At 43.2% G+C, this 11,089-nt stretch overlaps 1 protein-coding gene across 1 annotated transcript in view; it reads left to right on the top strand.

Annotated features, from left to right (window-relative positions):
• Positions 1-9,859: 9,859 nt before the first annotated feature.
• The window catches only part of CEP68 (centrosomal protein 68), a 6,824-nt gene continuing 5,594 nt past the window's right edge, over positions 9,860-11,089 (top strand). Inside the window, exon 1 of the mRNA XM_018555828.1 lies at positions 9,860-11,017. Coding sequence (XP_018411330.1) covers positions 9,860-11,017 — 1,158 coding nt within the window. The remainder of the gene's footprint in view (positions 11,018-11,089) is intronic.

Below are 11,089 nucleotides of genomic sequence, written 5' to 3'. Positions count from 1 at the left end.
CAGTCTTTATCTATGTTGCTTTTTATTGGCGTGGGGGGGGGGAGTGATCTATTTCATACTTTTAAGCAAATGTGTTTCGTAACCATTTACTGAACATTAACATAATGATTCTAAGACACTTCAGAGATTAAACACACATTCCTTATTTACTATGAGATAGGCAGGCAGATAGCTCCCAGAAAACAATGGGCAGGAGATGTGTGCTTACCCTTTGCCCCAAGTGTCTGCCTCCCCCCCCCAAACATGGTCCTCCCCGTGCAATAAAAATAGTTTGTAATATGTACTTTAGAATCTTCCTAATAGAGTGAAAGATCCAAGAGGATTTTCCAAGATGCAATACATCCTGTGTGAAATCAAATGCCTCCTGCCGTATGTGGGTCCATTACTATAATTGTTCCGAAATACCATAGTAAACAGAAGCAATACCTAAAAATCAAACCATCTATGGCCATCCTAAAGTCCAATACATAGGTAGGTCTCTGCTTGTTGTCCTGATGCCATCTGACCAAACCTCTTGCACCTATTTTGGTTTCTTGGGTCAACATGTTTCTTTCTAGAAAAGTTGTTGGGTGGGTTATTTGGCACCATGTTTTCCCTTCTAGTACCGATTAAATATTTCTACCAGCACTGCAGACTTGTGTCGGATTGCCATATCCTACTTTATTCTCATAGCTTCAAACATCAGGTGTATGGCCACTGTGGCTGAAACCAATGATGATTTTCAAAATCGATTGGTTGGCCGATTTTTATTTGTTAAATTTCACCCCCCCCCCACAATCGGATAAAGAAAATTTAAATACCTTCCCTATTTTAAATTAAATATGCAAATGCAGTGTTACAAAGTTTACTTCAGAATAAAACTGTATGCACACTTAATTGCAATCGCACTGCACTGGAACCCACGGCATTGAAGTACCGTGCATCCAGCGCGGGGGTTCACACTGTTGGTGGGAGGCGCATTTGGGGCGCTATTGAAATGAATGGCACTGCAACGCACCTCCCGCAGCAGAATTTGTCAGGTCAAAACCGAAAATAACTTTTTTTTCCCCACCTTTTTTAAATTTTAATAATTGTATTGTAAGCACATGATTCTTGAATAGCTTCAGCCAGGGAATGACAGTTGCTGGTGGCAAGATTCTACAGATGGCAGCTGAATGTAAATACAGCGGGTAGTGGCCTGGTGCAATAGCACCAAGCAACTTATCAATAATGAGAATAGTTGACAACTATTCTCGTTATGGATTTATTATCGATTAATCGATTAGTTGGTTGCAGTCCCAATGGCCACCATAAAGTCAGAGGATGCAGAAAAAACAAAGGTCTATTGCAGGGGTTGACAACCTTGGCAGTCCAGCTGTGGTGAAACTACATAAACCTATCCTGCATCTGCATCATATCTGTGGTTGTCAGTCTTGCAATGCCTCATGGGGCTTGTAGTTCCACAACAGCTGGGAGTTCCAAGGTTGCCTACCCCTGGTCTATTGATATGTACAGTATATCAAGAACACCACTGAGTAAAGGGACTTTAAAATCTATTAAAAGCTGTCTTGTGATTTGTTGCACAATATTATTCCCTAATGTTCCATGTGCTGGTATGTAAGATGGTTTATTAATCATAGCAGATCAAGTGCAGAGTATTGCTAAGTGACAGTGCAGCTTGATGATGCAGTTTTGTGTCTTTACATGTTAGAACTTGTCTGACAAGGACACAATTAACCCAGTGATGTCCTCAGTGCTTACTGACGGGAACAAAGCTGCTCAGTAACTGGCCATTTTACCTCAATTACCCCACATGGTCTCATTCTTACATTCACCGATACAGCAAGGAATTCTTATCCTGAAAATGTTGATGTTGGGCTTTGAATACTTTTCCTGGATTCTGTAGATCAGCATTGGCATTTCTTGAAATCCAGCTGAACTTTCAGTATAAATCTGCAAACTACATTCCAGGTACATCAAAACAGTGGCGGGTTTATTTATCAAACTTTTGCATTTGCATAGTGCTGAGGAGTATAGGAAATGAGTGTGAACAGCACTAGCTCCTCTAGATGGACTGGAGGAGTATAGTAATTTCCTATACTCTGCTCCATGCGAATGTTATATGGTCACATCTAGAGCTGCAGCTAACGATTATTTTCAAAATCGATTAGTTAGCCGATTATTACGTTCGATTAATCGGATAAAAAATAAAATACATTTTAAAAAATTGCTCCAGTGATGGGACTACTAGTTTGTATTGAGATTGTAGTCCATCACAGGAGCAAGCTTGGAGCGTTGGAAGTAAAAAAGAAAAAAAAAGTGCGGTGTGCAATATAGTGAAATGAAAAGTGTAAAATTATACAGCAATGAATGCAGAATGGCACCGGCTATAGAGGACTACAAATCCCAGCAATAGTACAATTTATACAGCACAATGCAGAATGGCACCAGCTATGAAGGAATACAACAAATCCCAGCAATAGTACATTATAGCTGGCGGTATTCTACATTGCGCTGTATAATGTATTATTGCTAGGTGTTGTAGTCCTCTCTAGCGAGTGGTATTCGGCATTGCACCACTGTATACTATTGCTGGGATTTGTTGTACTCTATATCTGGTTCCGCATTGCACTGTATAATGTATTATTCCTTGATTTGTAGTCCTCTATACAGCGCAATGCAGAATACCACCAGCTATATAGGAATACAACAAATCCCAGCAATACATTATACATGCAGTGTATAATGTATTGCTGGGATTTGTATTCCTCTATAGCCGATGGTACATTGCTCTGTATAATATAGAGCACAATGTACCATCAGCTATAGAGGAATACAAATCCCAGCAATACATTACAGAGCTATGTGTGGGAAAGTGCAGGCTTACCTGAGCAGTCTTCCAGCAACTTGTTTCTGAGATCGGGCCTGTCTATCGGTGGCTGTCATCCGCCCACACCTGCTCCTCCTTACTTCTTCTCCCCGCGTCCCTGTGCCGATCGTGGATTTGGGTGGGCGGGTGGTGAGCGTGAGGCGTGGAGGAGGTGCGGCGTGTGGAGCGTGGATGCAGGCGGGCGGGTCTGGCAGCGGCAAGCGTGAGGTGGGGAGGAGGTGCGGCGCGCAGTGTGTGTGGAGCCGTGAACAGGGCCAACCAATCGGAAGCCGATTAATCGATGATTGAAAAAGTTGACAACTTTTTCAATAATTGATTATGTCGATTAGTTGTTGCAGCCCTAGTCACATCAACTCTGCTGACTGTACTGCAAGAAGGGTGGGCATGGTGGTGGATACAATCACTGGCATACGGAATTAGTGGATCTTCCTGGTTGCACTGGATCTTCACAGATCACATTTCTGATCTTTAATTGTTGTAACAGAATTTACACGGGGGTTTGATGTATTAATTCACAGTTTTGGTTTGTTGACGTGAAATTGTCACTTTTCACTTGATAGTAACTATTATATTTTTTGTTGAGTATTACAGTTTAGGCTTCTGTATTTTTATGATTGTGTTCTAGTACTGTGTCAGAACCCTTTCCAACATGCCGTCAGATCAGGTCCACCCATCAGTTTTTTAGGTGGATCTGATTGGAAGTCCAATGTTTGTCTATGCAAAGCCCAGATCTGATTACCCCTGACTCTGATCAGATCCAGAAAACCAAATGGTACACATTTTTGTTCTGGCGGTCCTGATCGTGATGGATTGGGGGTAATTTCATGTAAATGCACACATGTCTGTTTACATCCGACTCCGCATAGATCAGGGGTGTCAAATCCAAACTTACCAAGGGCCATGCCGACTGTTGTTAATAAAATCAGGGGCCCGGCATAAGAAGAGGAAAAAAAAATTAACCCTGCTGCTTGGTGTGGTACAAAGCTCAGGCCCACTAATCATATGACAGTCTTGCCGCCCTGTGTGTGAGGACACTACAAGTGTCAGCAGTCCCTGTCCATTAAATGGATAGGGACTGCCGACTCTTGTAGTGCTCGAACACACGGTCAGTCCTGGATACACACAGTGGGACTTTCTGGAGCCACAAAGGCGAGGAGAAACCTGCAGCCGAGGAGGGTGGTGCAGGGTCCTCAGGGCAGCCAACTGAATTGCCGGATCCTGAGCGCAGGCTAGAAAGGAAGCCGGGTAATGACTCGCTGTCTGGCTTCCTGAATGGCCAGCTTCCCGACCTATCAGAAAGCGGGGCACCGAGTCATTATATGCTTCCTTAGCCGGGAAGCTGGCTCCATGCTTCCTCGTCACCATGGAGCCGGCTAATCAGGAAGCTGGGGGTGGGTAATGACTCTCCGTCCAGCTTCCTGATTGGCCAGCTTCCTAACCAATCAGGAAGCCAGGTGGCGAGTCATTACACGCCGCACAGCTTCCTGATACTAGAAGTTCCTAGAAGAAGATAGGCACTGGGAGAGTATGAGTATTCTAGCATTGGTGCATTCCTAGTGACAGTGAATAGCAATGCACCACACACAGAGCAGGTGTGTTGTGGCAACGTGCTTTAATGCACAAGATGCCACAATGTACAATTATGAATAGGCCCCTTAAAGTTTAATTGTGCTTTAAAGCTAATGGAGTTACCGTAGAATGTTTGTGGGAGACCCATTTTGGCAGATGGAGATCGGAGTCTCCAGAATGCGGACTGAAGAGTAGATAATGTTTTACTGGCTTCTTATTTTTATTAATTAGATGGCAGAATACACTTTTCATATAGTAAGCAATGGAAAACCTCGGTGGGCATTGGGGAATAACGTGATGTAAAGTAAATGTATATTTTGCTGAAGCTGGGAATAGTAACAGGTTCATTTTGACTGCCGCTATCCCCGGCTGCACTCACTTGCCTGTCTTTGGCTCCCCAGTGCTCTGTAAAGTCGGGTATACACGGTTATATTTTTTCATTCAACCTGCGGGCTTAGCAGCATGGATAAATGAAAATCCCGCTGTGAGCTGCAAGCACCAGCCAAGGTATTTTCAACAATTCCTCCTGTAAAATGAGATCTAGTGATTGACTTCTGTTGAGGGGATAGGGTCACCAATGGGGCTCTGTGTGTTCCCAGCGTCAGGCTGCCAGAACAGTTGATTTTGTGATGCAGACAGACGTATGCAGTCACTGGGAGACGTGTTCACCTGCTGTGCTGTCTGTAATACATATTTTTGTCTACCTGTAGAAAAGGTTCTGATTTACTCCTTGAATGATTACTATAATCAAAATAAATACAGACATATCTGAAACATTTGGGACTGTGAATGCAAAACATTTTCTTTCATAGCAGATTAACTCTGGACACAGTCTGCTCACATATGATAAAAGTGAAACCAGTAATGCTTAATGGAACATGTAAAGCATAACTACTACTGTCATATATTTTCCTGCAGAAAACTGCTGCAAATTCACTTACATTAAAGATGTGGCCAAAGCACCATGGGGGAGTTTATCAAAACTGGAGCAGAAGAATCTGGAGCAGTTGCCTATGGCAACCAATCGGCGTCTCTCTTCAGTTTGTTCAGTTAAGGTTTGAAAATGAAAGGTGGATGCTGATTTGGTTGCTGTGCACACCTCCTCCAGTTTTGATAAATTCTCCGGCCGTTGTAATTACACGGCCGGGAGCTCTAGAGACGCTCGATTGCCTGTATTAGCAGCTGTCACTGCCGTTGCCCGGTCCCGAGATCCGCTGTGCCCGATGCGGTCGGGACCGGCACGGCTCTGTGACCGGAGATCAAAGGGAGATCAGTATGCGGTCTCCCTTTGATCTTCTCTCAGTCCCCGAATGCAGGAAGTGATGTATATTACATCACTTCCTGCATTCAGTGTCACTCTCCAGCTACAGAAGCTGATGAAGCTGATCTCTGCTTCATCAGCTTCTCTGGGGGACCCCTGATGTCTCCATAAAGAGGACCGGTCATGTAAATTGGCTATCACAGAGGGGGCTTCTTAGCCCCCCATGTAATAGCAATAAAGCTGTGTGTAAAAAACAAAAACAAAAGTTATACAAAAATTAAAGAATCATAAAAAAAAAAATTGAAAAGAAAACAATTTTTTTTAAGTCCCTGCCCCCCACATAAACACGCAGATATGCGTCGGGTGCATCTACGTGCGAAAATGACAATTGTGCCGCACATGTTACATATCGCTCTTAAACGTCGGAGTGCTCTTAAGGAATCCTCTTAATGGTGTTTCTTTATTGAAAAGGCATAAAAGCAGCTACAAAGGGTGCCCACATGTTTTAATAGCTATGATTAAGGTCCCTTGGGGGACTGTAACATGTGGGCACCCTTTGTAGCTGTCGTGAACAGGGCCAACCAATCGGAAGCCGATTAATCGATGATTGAAAAAGTTGACAACTTTTTCAATAATTGATTATGTCGATTAGTTGTTGCAGCCCTAGTCACATCAACTCTGCTGACTGTACTGCAAGAAGGGTGGGCATGGTGGTGGATACAATCACTGGCATACGGAATTAGTGGATCTTCCTGGTTGCACTGGATCTTCACAGATCACATTTCTGATCTTTAATTGTTGTAACAGAATTTACACGGGGGTTTGATGTATTAATTCACAGTTTTGGTTTGTTGACGTGAAATTGTCACTTTTCACTTGATAGTAACTATTATATTTTTTGTTGAGTATTACAGTTTAGGCTTCTGTATTTTTATGATTGTGTTCTAGTACTGTGTCAGAACCCTTTCCAACATGCCGTCAGATCAGGTCCACCCATCAGTTTTTTAGGTGGATCTGATTGGAAGTCCAATGTTTGTCTATGCAAAGCCCAGATCTGATTACCCCTGACTCTGATCAGATCCAGAAAACCAAATGGTACACATTTTTGTTCTGGCGGTCCTGATCGTGATGGATTGGGGGTAATTTCATGTAAATGCACACATGTCTGTTTACATCCGACTCCGCATAGATCAGGGGTGTCAAATCCAAACTTACCAAGGGCCATGCCGACTGTTGTTAATAAAATCAGGGGCCCGGCATAAGAAGAGGAAAAAAAAATTAACCCTGCTGCTTGGTGTGGTACAAAGCTCAGGCCCACTAATCATATGACAGTCTTGCCGCCCTGTGTGTGAGGACACTACAAGTGTCAGCAGTCCCTGTCCATTAAATGGATAGGGACTGCCGACTCTTGTAGTGCTCGAACACACGGTCAGTCCTGGATACACACAGTGGGACTTTCTGGAGCCACAAAGGCGAGGAGAAACCTGCAGCCGAGGAGGGTGGTGCAGGGTCCTCAGGGCAGCCAACTGAATTGCCGGATCCTGAGCGCAGGCTAGAAAGGAAGCCGGGTAATGACTCGCTGTCTGGCTTCCTGAATGGCCAGCTTCCCGACCTATCAGAAAGCGGGGCACCGAGTCATTATATGCTTCCTTAGCCGGGAAGCTGGCTCCATGCTTCCTCGTCACCATGGAGCCGGCTAATCAGGAAGCTGGGGGTGGGTAATGACTCTCCGTCCAGCTTCCTGATTGGCCAGCTTCCTAACCAATCAGGAAGCCAGGTGGCGAGTCATTACACGCCGCACAGCTTCCTGATACTAGAAGTTCCTAGAAGAAGATAGGCACTGGGAGAGTATGAGTATTCTAGCATTGGTGCATTCCTAGTGACAGTGAATAGCAATGCACCACACACAGAGCAGGTGTGTTGTGGCAACGTGCTTTAATGCACAAGATGCCACAATGTACAATTATGAATAGGCCCCTTAAAGTTTAATTGTGCTTTAAAGCTAATGGAGTTACCGTAGAATGTTTGTGGGAGACCCATTTTGGCAGATGGAGATCGGAGTCTCCAGAATGCGGACTGAAGAGTAGATAATGTTTTACTGGCTTCTTATTTTTATTAATTAGATGGCAGAATACACTTTTCATATAGTAAGCAATGGAAAACCTCGGTGGGCATTGGGGAATAACGTGATGTAAAGTAAATGTATATTTTGCTGAAGCTGGGAATAGTAACAGGTTCATTTTGACTGCCGCTATCCCCGGCTGCACTCACTTGCCTGTCTTTGGCTCCCCAGTGCTCTGTAAAGTCGGGTATACACGGTTATATTTTTTCATTCAACCTGCGGGCTTAGCAGCATGGATAAATGAAAATCCCGCTGTGAGCTGCAAGCACCAGCCAAGGTATTTTCAACAATTCCTCCTGTAAAATGAGATCTAGTGATTGACTTCTGTTGAGGGGATAGGGTCACCAATGGGGCTCTGTGTGTTCCCAGCGTCAGGCTGCCAGAACAGTTGATTTTGTGATGCAGACAGACGTATGCAGTCACTGGGAGACGTGTTCACCTGCTGTGCTGTCTGTAATACATATTTTTGTCTACCTGTAGAAAAGGTTCTGATTTACTCCTTGAATGATTACTATAATCAAAATAAATACAGACATATCTGAAACATTTGGGACTGTGAATGCAAAACATTTTCTTTCATAGCAGATTAACTCTGGACACAGTCTGCTCACATATGATAAAAGTGAAACCAGTAATGCTTAATGGAACATGTAAAGCATAACTACTACTGTCATATATTTTCCTGCAGAAAACTGCTGCAAATTCACTTACATTAAAGATGTGGCCAAAGCACCATGGGGGAGTTTATCAAAACTGGAGCAGAAGAATCTGGAGCAGTTGCCTATGGCAACCAATCGGCGTCTCTCTTCAGTTTGTTCAGTTAAGGTTTGAAAATGAAAGGTGGATGCTGATTTGGTTGCTGTGCACACCTCCTCCAGTTTTGATAAATTCTCCGGCCGTTGTAATTACACGGCCGGGAGCTCTAGAGACGCTCGATTGCCTGTATTAGCAGCTGTCACTGCCGTTGCCCGGTCCCGAGATCCGCTGTGCCCGATGCGGTCGGGACCGGCACGGCTCTGTGACCGGAGATCAAAGGGAGATCAGTATGCGGTCTCCCTTTGATCTTCTCTCAGTCCCCGAATGCAGGAAGTGATGTATATTACATCACTTCCTGCATTCAGTGTCACTCTCCAGCTACAGAAGCTGATGAAGCTGATCTCTGCTTCATCAGCTTCTCTGGGGGACCCCTGATGTCTCCATAAAGAGGACCGGTCATGTAAATTGGCTATCACAGAGGGGGCTTCTTAGCCCCCCATGTAATAGCAATAAAGCTGTGTGTAAAAAACAAAAACAAAAGTTATACAAAAATTAAAGAATCATAAAAAAAAAAATTGAAAAGAAAACAATTTTTTTTAAGTCCCTGCCCCCCACATAAACACGCAGATATGCGTCGGGTGCATCTACGTGCGAAAATGACAATTGTGCCGCACATGTTACATATCGCTCTTAAACGTCGGAGTGCTCTTAAGGAATCCTCTTAATGGTGTTTCTTTATTGAAAAGGCATAAAAGCAGCTACAAAGGGTGCCCACATGTTTTAATAGCTATGATTAAGGTCCCTTGGGGGACTGTAACATGTGGGCACCCTTTGTAGCTGCTTTGATGCCTTTTCAATAAAGAAACAATGAAGAGGATTCCTACGAGTGTCAGCTCTTTTCCACTTGTTTCTGTAATATTTGCTTCAGTTGTTTCCCTCCAATATGTTTTATCAGGAAATAATAACATTAAAAAGCACAACAGCTTAGAACATTTACTTTAAAGGTTGTGAAAATGTATAAAAATGGGACATTTGGAATCTGCTTTGGTGGTTTTCGATTTTTTTTTTTTTCAGTATCTTTTATTATGACTGACTCGTTTTTTTGTTTTTTGTTTTCTAAGAAAGAAGACGGGAAGTTCTCATGCTATGCTTACTGGCTCTGACGCAAAGTTTTCCTGAAATGGATTCATCTGCCCAGAAGGACTTTCTGCCACACACTTTCAATCATCATCCATTGTACAAAGCTGAACATTATTCTTTAACCGCAGACCCTACAACTAGAATGTCGGATGAGAACGATGACTTTGAGCCGGATCAAGTAAAGTTGAGAACTTTTAAGGACTCTTCGTGGTCTTATTGTGACATTTCAGCTGCCCAGCCGAAGGGTGCTTACAACTCTTTACATTCTAATTTTAACCAGAGTGCTGATTCTGAACAATATTCACAAAAACCCCAAACCTTACAAGAACAGTATTGGGCTTGTGCAATTCCAAATGCTCTTCCACCCCATCCTAATAGAGATTCTCCCAACTGGGACCCAAATAAAGAGTACAAGGAGTTGCTAGATTATACATATCCATTGAATCCAAAGAGTTTTTTGAATAAGGGTAATGAAGAGACAGTAACAGATGTTTTTTTCCAAGATTCTGGAGTAGATCTTGGCAGCTATAATCACTTATGCGAGAGTAAGTTTGGCTCTTTTGGCTCTTCATATCGAGAAGATGCTAAACTAAAGCCTGGTAGTCCTTCACATACAAATGTCCTGAAATCACCACATGCCTTTTCAACACCTATATTTAGAAGAACTGGTTATCGTAGTCTACGGAACCCCTCAGAGTCTTCTCGTTTAACATCTGAATCTGATGGGGACCTCTCGCCTTATAACAGCAAAGTAGACCTTGCTAAGGAATCAGCAGGCTCTTTTTGTCTTCCCAAATATAATGTGTTTGATAAACTGTTGACAGCAGACAGGTCTACTAGAGAAAGTTTACAAAAGCCAGGTCAGTTTCTGGCAAGCACAAGTGTATTACCATTACAGAAGGATCTGGATAGTGACGAGGAGTATCTTTCCTTACCACCATCCCTGAAAGAGTTGGACACCCTGGCTACAAATTTGAAGGACCTTTCATTAAGAGCAGGTCAGGGTGGAACCACAAATTGTGATCAAGCCAATGTTTGTAAACAGACTTTCAATTTGCCTGGTATTGATGTAGATCGAGGATTATTGGATTCATTGAAGAGCAGAACCACTGATGATGAATTCAAAGATCTAAGCTATGTGTGTCAATTGTCAACTTGCCAAAACCACAGTGACTCTGACATAAACAGGTTTTCCTCTCTAAGGGACATGCTTGATGGTGATTCATCACTTGTAGAAAGGAATAGATGTCAATCAGTGCCAAAGGTAGAAGAAAATAGATCCCTCGTCCAAAGAATTCAGGTATACAACTTGAACCATGCTAATTGTTGTGTTTTTTTTGGGGGGGGGGGGTGTTTCTTGTTTTTTTTTTTT

The sequence above is a fragment of the Nanorana parkeri genome, unplaced genomic scaffold (genome assembly GCF_000935625.1).
Source record: "Nanorana parkeri isolate BGI_ZX_2015 unplaced genomic scaffold, ASM93562v1 scaffold11, whole genome shotgun sequence".
Taxonomy (NCBI): Eukaryota; Metazoa; Chordata; class Amphibia; order Anura; family Dicroglossidae; genus Nanorana; species Nanorana parkeri.
This window is presented reverse-complemented; position numbering and strand designations above follow the sequence as displayed.